Below are 22,264 nucleotides of genomic sequence, written 5' to 3' on the forward strand. Positions count from 1 at the left end.
TTTGTTTTAAAATACATTTAATAAAAATAACCCAGTTTTACATATTTTACATGCATAGAATATTTACAAATATCTTTTAAAGCATTTACTTTATGTTTACTATTGTGCCTTTTTCACTGTTTCCTTCAGTAGTAGAATATTGTCCAGTTTTCTCTGTAGCTAAAAAATTAGCTTCTTGGGTAATCCTCCTGGGGGGAAAATGAGGTTGTTTAATTTTATAGTAATTCTATAACATTACATTTAATTTTAAAGTAATTCTAACCAGTCATTGCATTCCAACTGTATTTTTACTTGCTTTGATTTTCCAATAACACTTGCTAAACATTAAGCATAGAGTGTACTGTTGGAATTTATGAAAAAAATAGGGTACACATGGATAGTTCTCATAACTCTGAGGAGTACTCAAAACTGCCCATGTCCTAAAAAAAAGTATGATGTTAAGTATGCATGATGATATGTATTCTAAAGGAAGCAAATATAGGTAAAATATCATATTCTACTTTATAAAATTTAAATTGATAACAAGTAAACAGCTCACAGTTTACATTTCTTAGCTGCCAAGTCACTAGCTATACATTAGCTATCTGGAGTTTGGAGTTTTCTGAATTCATTTCACTTAAGAAAATGAGTTTTACCTTGTTCCAAGGCCTCTGTTCTCTTCCGTTTTGTTGCCATGGCTGGATTGGACTGCTCCTTTAGAGCCTCTGCTGGACAGTTTGGTCTTGGCAGCTGACATCCAGGTGTTGGCCCTGGCCGATTACTGAAATACTTAGTTTTCAACGCCTTTCCAAAGAAAAGAGACCAGAGAAAGTGAGCTTTTATGTGAATATCTGAACTGTGTTGTAAGGAGCATTAAATATACTAAGCAAATATATCCTCTCTCAAACAAACTTAATTTGAGTATTTGGATATGGAAATTACTACAAATATCTAGCAGCCTAAGATTGATTGCTAATTCCATTACTGTATTACTATAAGAATGGAATTTTCCCACGAAAGCCTATACAAATTATGAGAAATCCTTAGTAAGACACTGTAAAATTCACCTCTCTACACATTATAGGCTCTATAGCTGAAAACAGAGAAACCTGCTTAAAAACAACTTCAAAGTTTATTTGTCACAACATTTGTGTGTGCTCAAATTCCAAATCATATGAATTCTTAAAAATAAAGCTTTTAAAAAGATGCGATGGGTTGGAAACAACAGATTAAAGTCGAACAATCCACTAGAAATTAACTGAATTCTTACTTGGAAGGACTTGCCAAGTTTATTTCTATTTACCACTAGTCCAACGTTCTATAATATTGTATTTTTACCTAGGTCCAAAATTCCAATAAAAATAGTTTATTCGAGGTAACAAAGTTGTTAAGTTCATACTTTATATGCACCATAGTACTGTTCAATAGCCACAATAATTCAAGGTATGTTCTTTTGGATAACTCTCTTAGGAACAAAAGAATATAAACTTTTCAACCAACTCTCCCTACTCGCCCACATATTATTTGCAGTAATAATTTAGATAGAGAATTCTTACTTCAGAAGAGTTGAACTTATAAAATATTACTTCCATATCACAGCAGTTCCATAAGTAAATAATGCTAATTTTGAGCTACATAGAGATCTAAGAAGGGTATCTCATTCAACTTCTATGTTTTTTAAATGTTTACTTATTTGGCTGTGCCAGGTCTTTGTTGCAACATGCGGGGTCTTTAGTTGTGGCATGAAAACTCTTAGTTGCGGCATGTGGGATCTAGATCCCTCACCAGGGATCGAACTCGGGCTTCCTGTATTGGGAACACAGGGTCTTAGCCACTAGACCCTCGAGGAAGTCCCTCATTCCAACTTCTAAATATCCATAGGCCAAAACCCATTAAAAAATTAATTCTAAAAAAAATCCATCTTATCAAAATATAACCCAAATAAGTTATCACAACTAATATCTTTCTATAAATTTTCAGCTTTACTAGTAATGAAAACAACCTTCTTGACAATTTGACCTGGTCTCAAGGTTCTTATCACAGAGATAAGATGTATACATACACGGATAAAAAGGTAAAAATGAGTTACTTGTTTGAAATTAGAAGAGTGATTCCAATGGTAAAATATCTAGTATATATGTATTAATGTGGCATATACTGCTATGAAGTAAAGGTTTATACAAGTAAATACATTAAACAAAGATCTGGTAGTCTATAATAGCCTATGTGAAAAAATATCCACTTTTTACCCCTGATATTTTGTGCATTTATATGTTTCGTCAGACATGAAGATGTGCGACATTTTAGTCTCTTCCTTTATGAAGGCCAATTACTGTAATGTGTTGCATTTTGGCACTGCATTTCCCTGCCCCAACTTTAAGCGTTAGTGACCACGGTCTATCTATATGTGCTTGTTTTTAAAATAAAGAAAAAAAAAGACTTTCAAGTCTATAGATCTCGTATTTTTATGTTGGATAACATTTCTCTCTTCTTTTATAAGAGCAGATATTCTTGGTATTCCACATTTTTCTTGAGTTTGATTCTTATTTCCCTTAAGTAACTGTCAGTTTCAGTGTTTTTCTATTTAGAGGATCTTTCAATCTCTCGTAAGTAATACAGTTGTGTCAGACTATACCATTTTCTACTCATTATCTCTTTCTGACTGTGACAATGACCAGAATGCATTATCTGGACTGCATTTCATGGGGGAAAACACAAAACAAAACACTTCTGGCACTGGTTTTGGCACAAGATTTAAGTTACTTAAGAGTTTAACTGAAATAGTCCAGTGTCTTAATAAACACAAACATCATTTTTTCTTCTTCTCTAATTTACTTTCAAGTTGATGACCTAATTATGAAATAGAATCATCTTTATACTCTTCTGCACTTGTATGGGCCTATAGTGCTTATAGCTTAGAGAAAAAAATAAAATTTGTTATTTCTTAAAACAAACATATCTTTTCAGTATTTAAAGAATGTTAGGAAATCTTAAGAAATTCGAAAAATACACTAACATACCTGTGTGGCTGTAATTCGAGTACATGGATTAAATAAGAATAAGCCTTGTATAAGATCTAGCAAGTCATCTCCTGCTGCAATGAAGATATGCTGTAATGGGATTCCAGGAAAACTCTTAAATGTCACGAAATCTGGAAGACTACACATGTCCTGTAAAAATATTTTTATAATTCAAACTTAAGCAAAGGATTGAAAGGCATACAGATCTCAAATGAGTAAATAAAACTGTCATACTGATGATATGATGATCTATCCTAGCACTAGTGAGCAGACAAGGTTACAGGAAGATAAACACAAGTCAACTTTAGTTCTCCATATTAGCAAAGAACATGTGGACACTGAAATGAAAAACAATGCCCTTTGGAAACTCTCAAAAACAACGATGAAATGCTTTGGTGAAAATCTAACAAAACGTGCGCAGGACTTGTATACTGAAAGCTATACCACACTGATGAAATAAATCAAAGCTCTAAATAAATGGTGAGCCCTACCATGTTTGTGGACTGGAAGATTCAGCACTGTAAGGATGTCTGACAGTTCTCCTCAAGTTGGTAAACAGGTTTAATGCAATTCTTACCAAAATTCTGGCAAGATTATTAGATAGATAGGCTATTCTAAAATTTATATGGAAAGTTAAAATAGTTAAAACAACTTGGAAAAAGACTTAATATATAGATAATTTATGAAGACTGTGATACTGGTAGGGGGAGAGGTATCATAAACAACGCCCACTCCTGCCATAAGACACTTTCAGTCTCACATCTCATGTAAAAATTAACTCAAAAAGGATCACAGACTTAAATGCAAAACTATAAAACTTTGAGGAAAAAAAAAAGAAAATCATCAGGAATATCTTTGTGTTGGGCAAAGAGTTCTTTGACTTGCCATCAAAAGCATTATTCATAAAAAGAAAAACTGATAAGACAGACTTGATCAAAATTAAAAATGTTTATGCTGGGAAGACTCTGTGAAGAGGATGAAAAGACAAACTACAAAGTAACAGAAAATTTGCAAACCACATATACAATCAGAGGACGAGTACTTTATGTAAGTGCTCAATACTCAGCCAAAGTACAAACAATCCAATTAAAAAAACAAGACAAGAGACATTTCATTAAAGCTATATAGATGCCAAATAAGTACATGACAAGATATTCAACACCATAAGTCATCAGGGAAGAGAAATTTAAAGTCACAATCAGCTATCACTACACATCTCTCACAATGCTTTAAAAAAAAAAAAAAAAAGCAACACCACCAAATGCTAGTGAGGATGCAGAGAAAAGGGATTACTTCTACATTGCTGCTGAGAATATAAAATAGTACAGGCCCCTCTGGAAAGCAGTTTGGCAGTTTCTGGGCTTCCCTGGTGGCTCAAATGGTAAAGAATCTGCCTTCAATACAGCAGACCTGTGTTTGATCCCTGGGTTGGGAAGATCCCCTAGAGAAGGAAATGGCAACCCACTTCAGTACTCTTGCCTGGAGAATTCCATGGACAGAGGAGCCTGGCAGGTTACTGTCCACAGGATTGCAAAGAGTCAGACAAGACTAAGCGACTTTCACTTTCTTTTTGGCAGTTTCTGGCTAAATATGCAACTATCACAACTTAACAACTGCACTCCTGGTCATTTGTCCCAGAGAAATAAAGATGTATGCTTACCTAAAAGCCTGTACATGATTTTTTTTTTTCCTTTGGCCACATAGCTTGTGGGATCTAAGTTCCCTAGGGATGGAAACTGGGCCTTTGGCAAGAGGAATAGAGTTCCAACCACCGGACTGCCTTCAGACATGAAAGTGAAAGTCGCTCTATTGTGTCCGACTCTTTGCAACCCCAAGGACTATACAGTCCATGGAATTCTCCAGGCCAGAATACTGGAGTCAGTAGCCGTTCCCTTCTCCAGGGGATCTTCCCAACCCAGGTGTCCTGCATTGCAGGCAGATTCTTTACCAGCTAAGCCACAAGGGAAGGGAAGCCCAAGAATACTGGAGTGGGTAGCCTATCTCTTCTCCAGCAGATCTTCCCTACCCAGGAATTGAACAAGGGTCTCCGGCATTGCAGGTGGATTCTTTACCAACTGGTCTATCAGGGAAGCCACGATGTACTGTTATTACAAATAACAGCATTATTTGTAATAGCCCCAAACTGGAAACAATGCAGATGTCCTTCAATGAGTCAACAGTCAGACAAACTGTGGTACATTCAGACCACTCAGCAATATAGGGAAAGGAATGAATTATTGACAACTTGGATGAATCTCCAGAGAATTATATCGAAAAAAGTCAATTCCAAAAGCTTACATTTTATGTGATCCCACTTATAATATTCTTGAAATGACAAAGTTATAAAAACAGAAATCATATTAGTGATTGCCAGGGGTTAAGGAATGGGTGAGAGTGGAAGGAAAGTGGGTGTGACAGTAAAAGGGCTCTTTGTGGTGATGTCCTGTATATTAATTGTATCAATGTCAGCACGCTTGCTGTGATATTATCCTGATTTTGCAAGATGTTACCCTTGTGAGAAGCTGAGTAAAGGAAGTAAGGGATACCTTTGTATTATTTCCTTCTGCATGTAAATCAAAACAAGAATTTTTAAAAATCCAAGGAAAACATCATAAGCAACTACTATTTAGAAAATCATGTCAAATGAAAAGCACTGGATAAATACTATGAATATGGCTCTGGAGTCAGAAAGACCCAAACTGGAGTCCTAGCTGACACTACGTAGCTTCGGGTAAGCTACTTAACCTCGCGCCACCTCGGCTGTCTCATCTATAAAGTGTGAATAACAGCACCTACCTTAATAGGATTGTTGGGAGAATTAAATATAATTTATGAAACCCTATCATTAACAGCATATAGTAAGTTCAATAAACGAATGCTGTTAGAGCATGTTTTACAATTAGAACTTATAGCTAACCTTCAGTTAGAAAGTTGAGGAAATAATAACACAAAAGAAACTTCGTAATTTCAGTTTCAGATAATTTCATTACAGTTTTAACCAGAAGGTAAAGAGGCTGATTAAAATCTCTTTTCTAGGATTTATTTTTTCCCCAGGACATGAGGCTATAACAGAAAGGAAAATCAAAAGGTCTACAATTATAACAAGTGAGAATTTCACTGAACTGTAATATATAAAATTAGCAACTTATACTGTAATAAATTTTATCACAGATTTAGTAATATTTTTGAGATAATGTAATAGGTTAAAAATAAATAATGAGTTCCCTGGTGGCCTGGGATTCCAGGCTTTCCTGGAGGACCAAGTTCAATCCCTGGTTGGGGAATAATGAAAAACAAAACCAAAAATAAATCTTCATTGTGTTAGTGAAAATGCAATAAATAAATCCATCAAGATGTTGATAAACATGAAACAGCCACAAAATGAAATATTATATAACTTAAAAAGGAAAATGTGAACAATATTATGAGCAAGTTCATTGCAAAAAAATTACATGGTGTGATGGCATTTTTGTTAAAGAAGAAAAAGCAAATCATACATATTTACGTATTTATATGTGTGTGTGTCCTTATAGCAAGGCTTTATAGCAAAATAATAATGATTAACGCTGGGGTAGAAATTACTGGGATGAGTGAGGGCTGTATGTATATAGGAGGCTGGATGGTATATCACAACTTTTACTTTGTATAAATTTTGCAAAGTAAATTAACAATTAATACATTTGTTTAAGTAATATTCACGTTACAGCACTATACACTACTCTAAATTTCAAAGAATATGTATGAAAGCTTACAGGCCACTGCTCTTCAGTTGGTGTGCCCAAAGTTTCAAATATTCTTGTTAGTTGATCAAGGTCTGAATCTCCTGGCAAAAAAGGAACCTAAAAGAAAAAAGCAGATATTTCAAGATGATCTGTGATAGCTGTTACACAAATAATACGATAAATTAATTTAATAAGAAACATTAAACAGTAACAAAAATAAAAACTTAGTCTAAGGGTGGGACTTCCCCAGTGATCCCAGAAATACAGATTTATCCTAACCCTTTTAGTTACTTTAGAGATAGCACCACATTACAATCCAACAATTTTATTACAGTTGAATTTCAGAACACAGAATGAGCAAAAATAAACTTTATTGTCCTAAATGGTATTAATAAACAGGCTGTACTTGGTGGGTTTTTTGTTTATTGGCCTGTTTGTTGGTTTCTTATTTCAAGGATGGCAATTACCTCTGGGAATTACCTCTGAGAAGATAATTTTTATACAAATTATAAAAACAAATACCTATAACAATACTGAATAGTGTACATCAACCCAAGACTTACCCTTAGAAGCAACTCTGCTAATATACAGCCCACAGCCCACATGTCCACACCTACACCATACATTCTAGCTCCGAACAGTAGCTCAGGGGCCCGATACCACCTGGAGAACAAAAATAAATACTGTCATTTTAGAGCGGAATTATTAAAGTATTTCTTAGAGAAAACTCCTCAGAAAAACATACTGCACTGATTAAATGTACTTTTATGGATATATTAACTCAAGAAAAATTGTCTATAAAACCAAGAAGTTCCTTACTGTTGCCAGGAAATTCACCCTCAGTCCATTCATTCTCTCACTCTTAGACAATTAACATGTTCTTTTTCCCAAAACCCTAAACACCATCCTACTTCTTAGCTGATAACCTAATTCCTACTTCACTAAAATAATGCAAGTAATGAAAAAAAATTTCTACAGACTCACCAACAGTCATCTGCACACTCACAACCCACCTTCCCATCCGTAACTACATACATAACTAGCCTTTAGTGTTTTTAAAGTCAGTCCCTCAACGTGGGCCCCGGATACAACACTCTTGCCTGTTTCCAAGGATATTGCTCCCTCAATTCTCTTTTTCCTACAACAGTCAGCTTTTTGTTCTTTACTAGATTTATTACTATCAATGTTAAACATATCATTGTTTTTATAGCCTTAAAAAATAAACTAAAAAACAAAGAAACAAACAACAAAAACTCTGGACCCTGCTTCCCCTCACAACCCTCTCTGTCTGGCTGTATGTTCTTACTGTCTCCATTTCCTCTTCTCTTAACTCCATCAGTCAGGTTTTCACCCCACCACTCCACCAAAATATCTTGACAGGTTATCAAAATATATCTTGATAGGTTATCAAGATATCCCTATCACTAATCTAAATTGTTAATTCTCAGTCATTTTAATTTGACCTATTAGTACTGTCTGATTTCAAAATAGAGAAAGTCAGAAATTGGTAGATGAAAAGCAATGCTCATGTATGTGGGTCCTTGTTTTCCTGAGTTCCCAGAGTTCCTGAACGATGGGCTTAATTTTTCCAGAAATTACCTGAACAACTACTTACATCCCTTACTTTATACTCAAGGATCAGATGATTGACGCTCAATGAGATCTATCTGGAAGAAGCTGACAAACTAATTTAAAAGGACAGAAAATCTGAAGATCGTCTCAGATTCGTAACAGTCAGGGAAGTTAACAAATGCCATCTGGACAAGAATTATAAAATCTACGTCCCTATCTATATAATGTGATTTTTAGTTTTGAATGAATAATATGAAAAATCCAAATAAAAGCACTGCTTTGTTTAGGGAATTTTCATTCACACTGAATGATATAAAATGTGGAATCAGGATTGACCAATAAAATAAACACAGGCCCCCCAAATCAGGTGGTTATGTAAAAGAACAGCCACTATAGTTCCAGTATACCTAACTAAACTGTATAAGAAGTATAAGTTAGTCTCCCATACTAGGTAAATCTCTGGGGACTGAATTAATTCAACTCCGTTTGAAAGAAGGGCTGTATATTTTTTCACTGTTTAATAAGATGCCAACAATAACTCCTGAACTCAGCCAAAATTCAAAGAAGCCACATGAGGCTCATTTGTGATTAATATCCTACACAATATAAGCTTTAGTTAGTTAAGGAATCAGTTAAGGAATCCTTACCTGGTTACAACCTGATGTGTATAAGCTCTACTGGGGCTCCCAAATGATTTGGCCAGGCCAAAATCTGCCAGTTTTAGAACTCCATTTTCATCTAGCAACAAGTTGTTTGGTTTTAGGTCCTATATATTGGAGATTTTAAACCAACAAATAAGCAGGGTGAAGGAGAGCATCATAGTAATACATTTAGTTAAATTTAAACTTAGCAGAAACAGGGTAACACCTCAAATTTAACCACCACCAAAATTTTTTTTAATTGATATAAAATTCTAAAAAGCAAAATAAGATTAGCCATATTTCTTAGTGAGGCCTTGGATCAAGGTACTTCCTTTCACTGAACTTCAATTTACCTACTTTACAGGTTTGCTGTGAGGATTAAATTTAATATTTCCTGCAAAAAGCCTAGTGTAATGACTGGTTCCTAGTAAGCATCTAAAAACCAGCTGCTGCTATTAATTTAACAACAACAACATGGGGAACCCCCTGGGGGTCCAGTGGTTAGGACTCTGTGTTCCGCTACTGAGGGCCCTGGTTCAATCCCCGGATGGGGAACTAAGATCCCACAAGCCGTGAGGCCCACAACAGTAAACACCACAATATATGAACTTCAGTAAATAAAAACATTATGCGGTTATAAAGGATGAAGAATATAGTCTTCACAATCCATGCTAAAAAGCTATTAGCCGTGACCTAAAAGGAATTCCAACCTTAAATACGAGGATTGTATCATGGGTGTGCTCAGTCGTGTCTGTAGCCTCTGGAGCCTCCTGGACTGTAGCCCACCAGGCTCCTCTGCCCATAAGATTTTCCAGGCAAGAAGACTGGAGTGGGTTGCCATTTCCTCCTCCAGAGGATCTTCCCAACCCACGGATTGAACCCATGTCTCTGGTGTCTCCTGCACTGGCAGATGGGTTCTTTACCAGTAGCGCCACCAACACATAAAAACATTATGTGTTTATAAATGATGAAGAATATAGTCTTTACAATCTATGCTAAAAAGATATTAGCCATAACCTAAAAGGAATTCCAAGCTTAAGTATGAGGATTACCATTATATATTTTTAGCTACTTTATCTACTAATAAATAGGATGCCTAAGAACATCTACCTATCTAAATCATCAGCCTTGTTCTAGTAGCTAAATGTTCCTAACAATGACTCAGCCATTTCAGAAATTTTACTTACTTCCCAGTTTTAGAGCTACCAGAAATATTTTTCAAGAAGTATTTTTGCATTATATAATTTAATCCAGACTCCTACCGTTGTTGTTTTCTATTACAATAGTATAGCACAAAGAACACTGAACTTCAAGCCAAAATATCTAGGTTCTAATACTCTTGTCAGCCACTATAACTAATGACCTCAAAAAAAATATGTAACTTTTGGGTCAGCAACTTAACTCTTCAATTATGAAAAAAATGAAGGAATAGGCCTCTTGCATTTCTAAATTCCACCTAGTAACAGAGTTCTCACAGCGCCACCTGGTTTAACTGAAGGGAGCGCAGAGAGGAAGAAGGGTGGATAAAGTGGTCCAGTTCTACTTTAATAATTTACATACTCAGGTCTTTTGTGTAATAAACTGGCTACAGAAAATCTGACTACAACATAAAGACATAAGCATACTTGGTTAAAAAACCTTACCCTATGCAGAATCCAATGTTGATGTAAATATTCTAATCCTTGAAGAGTCATCAACATATAGGCTTTGATATGTGAAGGTGTTAGCACAAGACTGTTATCTTTTATTATAACCTGTAAAGTAGGCAGACAGTATACAGGTATGCTTTTATCATTCCAAATAAACTCTACTATATCAAATCATTTATAGACACAAGATGGATTTATTCACAAAGGAGATTCTCAAGAGAGGTTGCCTCACTCTCCTTAGGAAGCACTGTCAGAACTTCCAGTTATGTGGTTAGGGAAAGTATCTTTAGAAGGAAAGCAGTACTTTGTCTCCTGCTGCTTTGTTTTGAGGCATCCATGTAGCAAACATCTGCTGTTTCCACTTGCCCCAGGATACACAGCCCCTCCTGATAACAGCATTCAACATTCCTTTGGGAAACCGCTGGTTCACAGTGTGGTCCACGTGGTTACAGACTGCACTACCTGTGGCTTCCACCAGAGGCAGTAGACACATGATCCAGCATGCTCAGTCACCACACTACGGCCTGCTTTCCTGACTAGTTCAGGGATGGAAGCCAAGCCAAATACTTGTGCTAGAATCAAAGGCAACAAAATACTTTCTCTCCTCAGGGATTATTAAACTATAAGACAGAAGCCTACAAGCACCTGAGTCCCTGTATTGAGAAATTTTACCCATGAACAAGGCAACAGAGAACAAGTGAAAAATTGTGTTCTGCTAGCACGATTTTTGAACTATGATTCAAGTCAGTTTATTCCCAGACTTTTAGTTATATGAGCTTAAAATGCAATTTTCTTTTTTTCAAATAGGTGTCACTTTTAATCTCAGTTTTTAACACATCAGTTGTGTAACCACTACCACAATCAAAATAGTTTTACAATTCCCCCAGGCCCCTTTCTACTCAACCTTCCCCTAGATTCCTAACCCCAGCAACCAAAGATCTCACTTCTGTTGCTTTTTTTTTTTTCAGTTTTTCGTTTTACAAAAAAACATACATAGAACCATATAGCATCAGTAGCTTTTGAGCCTGGCTTCTTTCCTCTAGTATAATGTATCTGAGAGTCACCTATACTGTTGCATATGTTAATAATTTGTTTCTTTTTATTCTCAAATAGTATTCCACTTCATAAATGTACCAGTTTGTCTATACATTCACTTGATGAAAGATATATGGGTTGTTTTCAGTTTGGGTAATTACGAAGAAAGCTAAACATCTGTGTGGACATGTTTTTGTTTCTCTTGGATAAATAAATATGTAGACGTATTTCTAGATCATACCCTAAGGGTATATTTAACTGTGTAAGAAACTGCCAAACTGTTTTTTCCAAAGTGGCTGTATCACTTTGCATTCTCATCAGCAGTGTATGAGAATTCCACTTATTCCACATCTCCAGACTGTTCACTATTGAGATTCAATTAGTATTAATGAAAAGCCTAAAATCTTATTCTTCTCAAAAAGAAATTTGGTTTTCAAAAGGACAGTCTGTGATAATATCACAAGGAAGTTCCAAACCCTCCAAAGCCAAACACTTATTTTTCTAAAAAGTAACATCAATAAGGTATCAGGAACTTGGCAGACACAAATGCTATCAAAATCCAAATCTTGTGTGTAACACTGGGAATATAGCTAAATGATTCAGAAGATCTTTGACTTAAGACCACATCTAGATTTCAACAAAATTTAAGCATTCTTTTGACTACCTTCTTCGAAGGTAGAAAATAACCATTTAGATTCTCTTTTGATAAACAGGAAAATAAATTCCTCCAGAAATCTTAGTCTTACCTCTAGATCAGTTTCCATAAAATCAAAGACAAGGCTAATGTTAGATTTATGTCCAAAAGCATCAAGGAGCTACAAAGCAAAATTAAAAAAAACAACAACAACATGTGATTCTCTTATTAAATACTTGACAGTATTATACCTAAGTTTTTAATCTTTAAAAACTTTAGCATTTGGACTGTAAAGTTTAAATAATTTTATTAAATTTAATATTTTTCCATTTTTGGCTAGGATTTAGTACACTGAAGCACAAGATATTAAGCCTTACTATTAAAAAAAAAATCACCAATACTTAACCTCTCCCTCCAAATTTTAGGAATTAAGTAATGAATTAATGAGAAACTCACTGAAGTCTCTATAATCTAGAAAAATTCCCAACCTTGGTACTTAAGAAAATCCAACAAACAGCAGCAGTAGCTGTTTTCACTGAATGAGTGTGCTCCCTACGCCAGGCACTATCCCAGGTAAGCAGGTGTTAGCTTTGCAGTCGTATCGGGCTCTTTGCGACCCCATGGCCTGTAGCCCACCAGGCTCCTCTGTCCATGGGATTCTCCAGGCAAGAATACTGGAGTGGGTTACCATTACTTGCTGTGTATTCAGTGAGCTAGTCTCGTAACAACCCTGTGAGGTAGAGACTACAAGGTAGAGTTCAAGGGAACCTGCTCAAGGTCTTACACATGCTAGAGCTCTCTAGACTTCAAAATTTCTGATAAAATCAGCCTGTATGCCCATATTTAATTTATTTCATCAGTTGTATAGTTTTTAAAACACTGCCTATAAGAACAATTAGGATAAAGAATACATTTCAGCCTTTTTGTAAGGCTCACCTAGGACAACTCATCTTGCTGAGCCTTCAATCAACATCCACCACATTCGGCAAGGCAGGGTCCCAAGTCCCAGAAACAACTTAGATCATACTCACACCAATTATATTTGGATGACTTAGCTCCTGTAATAATTTTATCTCTCTTAAGGCTGTTCTATTTATACCTAGATAAAAAGGCAAAGAAAAAAGTGAAAAAGAATTCTGAAATCTCAAACCTTCTTATAAATATATTTTTTGGGAAAGGTCAGTCTCTGATCAAATAGCAATGAATATTCCTCAGAAAAAAAAAATAACAATTTTTATAACGTACCTATTTCCAATTTATATTGCTTTGTTTTTAAAACAGTTTAGGACAGATTATGATAAATGATGAAACAAGTATTCACTTCATCTATAGAATATGAGACCTGAAGACTCCTGGAAAAATATGTACCCAGGTATGTAGCCTATAGGTGAGAAGTTAATAGCTTCTCTTCTCTTGCCTTATGAATATTAGAGGCAGATTCTTTAAGCTAACAGAAAACTAGTGATTAGATACCATCTTTCCCAACGCAGGGGGCCTAGGTTTGACCTTTGGTCAGGACACTAGATCCCACATGTCGCCAGTTAAGAGCTTCCTTCTCACAACTAAAAGGTCCTGCATGTCACAATGAAGATCAAAGATCCAGCGTGCTGCAATTAAGACCCAGTGTAGCCAAATAAATAAATACTAAAAAAAAAAAAAAAAAAGAAAAAAGATCTGGTACTAGTATTAGAGAGATAATGTATCCTTTATACAGAAACTATTTCTTGATGATTAAATAGGACTTAGCGCTCAAACAGAGCTTTAGCAGAAGGGATACAAAAATCTCCCCCATTCCTATACATTTATTCTATAGTGAGCTTTGTATACTTCCATGAATCCTGAATTTTCAAAGTAACCAGAAGCTCAGAACAAAAAACAATGGCTTGAAAACAACTAAAGCAGTAATGAAGACATCAAGACAAGTCACTAACAACCTTGCTGTCTTCCATCTACTTGGGTGATCTGAATATCTTCTGAACACCCAAATGGTGAAAAGTACAAACATCCTATCTCTATCCTGAGTCTATCGTTACTCTTCTGGGACCTGTAATAACTCTATCCAGAACCATTGTTAACTGTAATTAATACTTCGTTCTTTCCTCAGTGAGAAGAACCACTTTTTCTGTTCTGTCAGATTACATGAAATAAGTTACTTACCATCTTTAGCTTCTGATCTATGTCCAAGTTTGATCTGGTAGAGGAAAAAACAAACACAATAAAAATGTGTAATATATACAAATGCGTAATATATAAACACTTCAAATGTTTAAAGCAAAAATACATACTTATACGTAGCTAGTATTAGCAGGCAAGGAGGGAGCAGGAATCATGAATCAGAAAGGCAAAATTAACAATATAAGAAAGGATCAAGTATCTATCATTCCTTTCCCCTTAAGTTTTGAATTACACAACATTGTAAGATTAAATATGGAATAAATCTGGTAGAGGAAAAAACAAACACAATAAAAATGTGTAATATAGACAAATGCGTAATATATAAACACTTCAAATGTTTAAAGCAAAAATACATACTTATACGTAGCTAGTATTAGCAGGCAAGGAGGGAGCAGGAATCATGAATCAGAAAGGCAAAATTAACAATATAAGAAAGGATCAAGTATCTATCATTCCTTTCCCCTTAAGTTTTGAATTACACAACATTGTAAGATTAAATATGGAATAAATTAAAGGCATACAAGGTAATAAACAAAAGAAGCACTTCAAGTTAGACTACCTGGGAGGAAATATGTAACATATAAAATAACATGCTTAATATGCCCAATAATATACTCCCAGGGACCACATTTTCCAAGAAGAAAAATTAATGATTGTGATGGATACAGAACTTAGGGAGATGATCTAGGTGGGTGGTGGTAGTTTAGTCGCTAAGTCAATATCTGACTTTTGTGACCCCATGAACTGTAGCCCACCAAACTCCTCTGTCCATGGAATCTTCCAGGCAAGAATACTGGAGTGGGTTGCCATATCCTTCTCCAGGGGATCTTCCCAACTTATGGATTGAACCCAGGTCTCCTGTATCTGCAGGCAGATTCGTTACTGACTGAGCCACCAGGGAAGCCCAATAAACAAAAGAAGCACTTCAAGTTAGACTACTTGGGAGGAAATATGTAACATATAAATAACATGCTTAATATGCCCAATAATATGCTCCCAGGGACCACATTTTCCAAGAAGGAAAATTACAGATTGTGATGGATACAGAAAATGGTTAAACTTTTGCTACTGTGTACAAGCACACTGAACTGCATTAATAGGTTCAGTCTCACACAAACCCAACTACTAAGTTAAAGAACAAGAGCTTACTACTTTATGCAATGACAATGTAGCCAAGAATACAAAAAAAAAATCCTACTCCAGAAAATCAGCTATTTTCCCTTTTAAAATACCCCCACCTATATACCACAAACAACTTTTAACTTAAAGGTAGGCTATTTATTTTATCTTGGGCTTCCCTGGTGGCTCAGACAGTAAAGAATCTGCTTGCTACGCAGGAGATCCAGGTTCAATTCCTGGGTCAGGAAGATCCCCTGGAAAGGGGAATGGCAATCCACTCCAGTATTCTTGCCTGGAGAATCCCATGGACAGAGGAGCCTGCTGGGCTACAGTCCATGGGGTCGAAAAGAGTCAGATACAACTGAGCAACTAACACTTCCACAGGCTATTTATTATAGCACCAAAAAATATAAGGCATGTAGGAATCAAAGCCAACAAGAGATGTATGAAGCTTTCCCAGAACATTATAAAACACTCTTAAAACATGTTCAAGAAAATGTGATCAAAATAAACACAGACAGCATGTTCATGGATAGAAAGATTCAATATCATAAATACATCAATTCTCTTTAATGAAACTAGATGTAAAGTACAACAGCATTTTTCATGGACACTGACAAACGGATTCTAAACTTTATATAGAAAAGTAAGAAGCTAAGAACAGATAACTTAAAACATTATTTTTTACTGTGTTTAGGAAATGTAATAGACTAGTTTCATGAAGCCATCTACATCATCACTCAGATTCAATAATTACCAATATTTTGCCATATTTACTTCATCCATCCTCTTTTTTGTTGGCTACAACATACATTTTTTTAATGTTGTAGTTGGACTTCATATTATTCATCCCTATATACTTCAACAGAAATCTCTAAAATGTGGACATTTTCTTATATGCCCATAAGGCCATTCTCCTTCCTAATAAAATTAATAATAATGCCATACAGCATGTAATACCTAGTTCATATTCAAATTCTCCTGATTTGGTTCAAATTTCTCAACTGACTCATAGAGTAAGCCAAGATAATTTCGAAGAAGAGTAGCTGGGCTTCCCTGGAAGTCCAGAGGTTGAGAATCCGCCTGCCAGTGCAGGGGACAGGGGTTCAATCCCTCGTCTGGAAAGATTCCACAACTACGCCATGGGGCAACTAAGCCCATGCGCCCCAACTACCGAGCCCACACACCCTGGAGACCAGGCTCTGCAACAAGAGAAGCTACTGCAATGAGAAGCCTCCATACCACAACCACAGAAAGCCCTCGAGCATTTACAAGGCAACAGTAATTAGACACCCTATGGCAGTGCAGCAGGAATGGGGGGGGGGGGGGGGGGGAAGGAAAATCAACCAATAAAAGAATGGTATGCCCAGAAACAAATCCAAGTGTAAATTGGAACTTGGCATTACAACTCACCAGGAAAAGGACGTACTAACAAAAATGTTGAGAGCTGGGGAAAAAACACTAGATTTTCACGCTACACAACAAAGAAACTTTAACTCCAAATGGAATGTAGACCTAAATGTGAAAAAGCGATACTTTAAAATTTTCAGATGAAAATATAGGAGAATTCTTTATAATCTGGAGGCAGGGAAGCACACAAAAAAAGGGAACCAAAAAAGGGGAAAAATAGACAAATTTAACCAGACTAAAATTTTAAATACCTGTACTTCAAAAGATACCATAAGTAAACTAAACACCCAAAGTCTGAGAGATGATGATTGAAGAAATTTTCACATACTCAAGTAAAAAGAAGTCACTCTGGCGTATTTAACAAACTTTATGCTAACTAGAACAGCTTGTTTTGTGGTCTATGAAACACATACTGTCTATCTGCTTTAAATATTGGAATAAAAGGGTCCACTACCAAAAGTGAAAATCACTCAGTTGTGTCTGATTCTTTGCAACTCCATGGAGCCTGACAGGCTCCTCTATCCATGGGATTCTCTAGGCAAGAATACTGGAGTAGATTGCCATTCCCTTCTCCAGGGGATCTTCCCAACCCAGGGATTGAACCCAAGTCTCCCACATTGCAGGCGGATTCTTAACCATCTGAACCACTGTAAAGAATGCCGATTTTGAAGATAAGGATAAGTGCCTCCCTTTCAGGGACTTCAATGGTAGTACTCCTTTGATAAGGTCCCTTTGCCAGGAGCCAAGATCATACTGACTCACTATATACAGTGATCTGTCTTCTGATCTTTTTTTTTTTAAACTTTGAAGGAATGTACCCAAGTTATGTTTGATGTTTTCTGTTTTGACAAGATATAACTACACTGAAAACAGTACTTCTTCAGAACTCAGAGCTATCTGAGCGACTGCCTTCTGGGCTATAATCCTAAGATTGGATTGAATAACACTCTTCTATTCTTGTTATAGATTTACATTGACAATGGTACCTGTAGTGCATATTTCTGACTAAGGTTCAGTATCCAAAATATATAACAAATTCCACCAAGTCAACAGGAAAGGAAAAAAATGCAGGCAACCTAACAGAAAAAGTATAAAAAGCCAATAAATCTAGGAAAAGATGATCAAACTCACTGGTAATCAGAGAAATATTAATTGAAAAAACATCTACATACCACTTTTGATCGATCAGATTGACAACTGTTGTAAAGTCTGATGATACAAACAAGGTGAAAATGTGGTGGAAGGTTAAACTGACCCAACCATTTTGGAAAGCAGTTTGATAGTATCTGGGGATGTTGACATGTATTCTCTTGCTGTTGTTCAGTCACTCAGTCGTGTCCAACTCTTTGTAACCCCATGGACTGCAGCATGCCAGGCTTCCCTGTCCTTCACCATCTCCCAGAGTTTGCTTAAACTAATTATCATTGAGTCGGTGATGCCATCCAACCATCTTGTCCTCTGTTATCCCCTTCCCTTCCTGCCTTCAATCCTTCTCAGCATCAGGGTGTTCTCTATGCAGCAACAACTGGCAATTAGTTTCAACTACAGATACATTTTCTAGAGAAATGCACAAATGTATGTCTGCAGAAGGACTGTATTAGAGTAAAACATTAAAAAAAAAAGCAGTTTAAATGTTTATCAACAACAATTTGGAGAGACCAATTTTAGTGTAGCTATAGAATAGAATCTAATCATCAAAGAGCATGAATAAACAGATCTACATGTATCCATGTGGAAGATTTCAGAAATGGTACTAATTCAAAAAAACAAGTTGCAGAAGAGTGAGTGTGAGAGAGAGAGTGTGTGTGTGTGTGTGTGTGTAGGAAGAGATAAAGAGCTTAGAAGTATACAGTAATGCGTATTGTTGAGATATATTAAACAAATACTGCAAAGTGAAAACTGCTCCAAAAAGCTACCACAGAGGACTGGTTAAACTGGGAAACGTAAATTCAGTACAACTGTTTAAAAAGGATAAGGTAGATTAATGATATTTTAAAGGTCCAAAATACAACAGGTGAAAGAATACATAGCTTATTACTCCTTTTCTGTTAAATTCAAGAAAAGAAAGAAAGAAAGTGAAGTCCCTCAGTCATGTCTGACTCTGCGACCCCACAGACTGTAGCCTACCACGCTCCTCCGCCCATGGGATTTTCCAGGCCAGAGTACTGGAGTGGGTTGCCATTTTCTTCTCCAGAGAATCTTCCCGACCCAGGGATCGAACCCAGGTCTCCCGCACTGTAGGCAGACACTACTGTCTGAGCCACCAGGGAAGCCAGTAAATGAGTGTGAACGGAAACTGAGTGGTGGGAGGCGAAGATGCACAAGCACCAAATCTCCAGGGTTTATAGTTTAAGTCTAGAAAATGTCTGAACTAAGGAAGGAGGCCCCTCAAGGAATGACAAGTATACTATCTAAGAAAATGGATGTAAATACCAGAGAAAACAATTTTGGAATTGAAAGGCATTGCTCCAATGAGTGAAAACCAGGGGTAGAGGAGAGGCATGCGTGGCCTCGTAACTGACTTTAAAAAAAACAACAACAAAAACCTTTGAAAATTAATTGGGTTTGGTAAAAGGAGAAATATTCCTGTTTTTTTCGAGGTACAGTTTACATACAGTATTATGTAAGTTTCAGGTGTACAACACAGTGATTTAAAGGTTATATATTCCATTTATATAAAGGTTACATTCCATAAAACTACAAAGATGTACTATTTGAAATAAAAATTAAATATAAAAGAATATTCCATAATGAGTCACTTTCAAGGGGTAGCAGTCTATCACTGAGAAATATAGTGCTATGTCGCTTCAGTCATGTCTGACTCTTTGTGACCCTATGGACCAGAGCCCACCAGGCTCCTCTGTCCACAGACTTCTCCAGGCAATACTCAAGTGGGTTGCCATGCCCTTCTCCAGGGAATCTTCCTGACTCAGGGATCGAACCCACATCTCTTATGTCTTCTTCACTGGCAGGCAAGTTCTTTACTACTAGCATCACCTGGGAAGCCCATCACTGAGAAATAGAATGAATTCTAAATCCTAATTTATGATAAAAGCAAGCAAATAAGTAAACCAACTGGGATTTTCAGGAAAACCACAGAACTCAATATGCCAACAGTTTGAAGAGACTGTTATCAGTTAGTCAAGCCAATACATTTTTAAGAGTGTCTACAAATGTACTAGCCACAGAGTGGTAGTAAATAGAGAATAAACTCAAAGATAAAAGATTTTGATAAATGCTATGAAGACAACAAAGAAATACGGAAAAGAACACTAGGGAAGAAGGCAGGTACACCTGTTTCAGCTAGAATGACCAGCAGAAGTCTGTATGTACAGGAGATATCTGACTGAGATCTAAATGACAAGGAACCAGCCAGGCCAAGTTTTAGAGGAAAAATACACTAAGTGGAAGCCAGAGCAAATGCAATGAATCTGGGACTGGGATGAATTTAACATATTCAAGGGACAGAAAGGTCAGTGTGGCTAGAATAAAGTGAACCAGGGGCAGAATCAGAAAAATAACTTGAAAAGGATTAGGAAAGTTAAGGGTTTTACACGGGAGGAGCTATAAATAGCACTGGCTTATAGAACACAAACTGAAAAAAGAGATTAGACACATCAGAAAAAGTAAAAAAGATAACAATGGCAGGAATAATTGTAGAAAGGAAGAATGGGAAGCAGGTGTTAAGAATATGAGAGGGACGTGCTTCAAAGGAATTAGGGATTTTGAAGGAGAAACAGGTTCAAAGCAGCAACAGGAACAATAGGAAGGTGGCTACCTAAGCCACCAACAGGCCTTGTGTGTGTGCTCAGTCACTCAGCCATGTCTGACTCTTTGCAACTCCATGGACCCACCAGGCTCCTCTACCTACGAGGTGTGAAGAAACCAGCCTCTCTGAGAGGGTTACTGATTTCAGAAGTATGGGGAAAGGCAATCAGCCTGGAAGCAGTACACCTGGATCTAAAGCCTGGCTCTATCAACTGCTACCTGTGCCATCTTGATGAGTCACCTCATCTCCCTTAGCTTCAGGCACCAAGTATAAAACAAGCTTCAAGTATAAAGCAGAGATACTTTACCGACATCACCTGGCTCTTATGAGGGTTAAATGAGAAAAACAAGGGTGAGAGTTCTTGGCATATAGAAAGGCAAATATGACCTAAGTTTCTTGAATGAAATGCAAGTAAAAAAGGTACTTAAACCATTAAAAAAAAAAAAAAAAACCACCAATGTCATTAATGCTGGCAAAAGCCTTTAATGGTAAATATGTATTCAGAAAATACAGATATAGAGTGGATGCTGGTGAGGAAGAAATAGGGACCTGGAAAGATGAGTAGTTCTGAGGGCCCAACAGAGAGAGCGTATTTGTCCCCTTGGCCAGTGTTTGCGTTTATAAAACAAGATACAGCCCCTCTTCATCTCAATTTCAATGGATGGAACAAAACGCTAGTTCAACCCGAGTTCCACCTTGGAACACAAGACACTAAGATATTCTATTTTCTTTGAAAATGACATAAGTAACTCATTAGCAGAGCACGGTCAAGAGTAATAACACACACACACACACACACACACACAACCTTCACGAAGACACAAGGAAAAACAAACTGCAACTCACTTTCTTAATGGCGACAATTTGGTTGGAGTTCTTGTCTCTGGCCTTGTAAACCGTGGCAAACTAGACAGAAAAACAAGAGTAATGTTAAGTTTGTGAGAACTTCTTGGTTTGTGTTGGCCTTTTCACTTTTTTTAGATCTGGGGAAGCAAGGAATCCAGGGTTCTCAGAGCAAATTCGCGGCGGCTGGCAACGTGGTGAGGACGTCCACGTCCCGTTCCAGTCCACTGAGCGGAGAAGGCCGCTCAGGGACCCAGGTCCAGGGTGGACAAAGGGGCAGCAGGGGCGTCTGCGCAGCCTCCTCCGAGGAGAACGAGGAGCGTGGCCCGGCCGCTGGCTTCCACGAGAAAACTTTCGACAGTGTGAGGCGGCCGGGCGCTCTCTGCTCAGGGCCCTCCGAGCCCCACCCGAGAGCCTCACCTGTCCCTCCCCGAGGAAGTCCAGTTTTTCATAACGCTTCGCTCGCGACTTCACGTCCACAGCCATCCGTCGCGAGGAGCCCGTCTCCAGCTGAAAGGGGTGAGCTGCCAAGACAGCAGGAATTTAAAGCTACCTTAAAGCCTCCAACAGCCACTTCCGCCCACTGACCGCCGAGGCCTCACTCGCTCCGCCCCCACTTCCGGGGTGGGCGGGGATGCTGTGAAGTAGGTCCGGCCGGAGCCCGCCCCACGGGAGCTGCGCGAGGCGAGGCGGGAC

At 37.2% G+C, this 22,264-nt stretch overlaps 1 protein-coding gene across 3 annotated transcripts; it reads right to left on the reverse strand.

The window, feature by feature from the left end:
* Positions 1-22,172, reverse strand: CDK7 (cyclin dependent kinase 7). Of its 3 annotated transcripts, XM_061129620.1 has the most exons (12): positions 21,989-22,172; positions 21,572-21,631; positions 14,410-14,443; positions 13,284-13,351; positions 12,365-12,433; positions 10,578-10,688; positions 8,941-9,059; positions 7,285-7,384; positions 6,752-6,838; positions 3,000-3,149; positions 636-783; positions 1-188 (listed from the first exon to the last, which is right to left on the reverse strand). In XM_061129620.1, exons 1-12 carry the CDS (start codon positions 22,052-22,054, stop codon positions 160-162), a joined length of 1,041 nt encoding a protein of 346 aa, XP_060985603.1. In that variant the 5' UTR covers positions 22,055-22,172; the 3' UTR covers positions 1-159. The 3 variants fall into 3 exon arrangements, with proteins under 3 accessions (XP_060985603.1, XP_060985605.1, XP_060985604.1); XM_061129622.1 differs by lacking the exons at positions 12,365-12,433; positions 13,284-13,351 and having other exon boundaries at positions 21,989-22,020; XM_061129621.1 differs by lacking the exons at positions 21,572-21,631; positions 21,989-22,172 and having other exon boundaries at positions 13,286-13,351.
* Positions 22,173-22,264: the final 92 nt, after the last annotated feature.

Source organism: Dama dama, chromosome 25 (genome assembly GCF_033118175.1).
Source record: "Dama dama isolate Ldn47 chromosome 25, ASM3311817v1, whole genome shotgun sequence".
Classification (NCBI taxonomy): domain Eukaryota; kingdom Metazoa; phylum Chordata; class Mammalia; order Artiodactyla; family Cervidae; genus Dama; species Dama dama.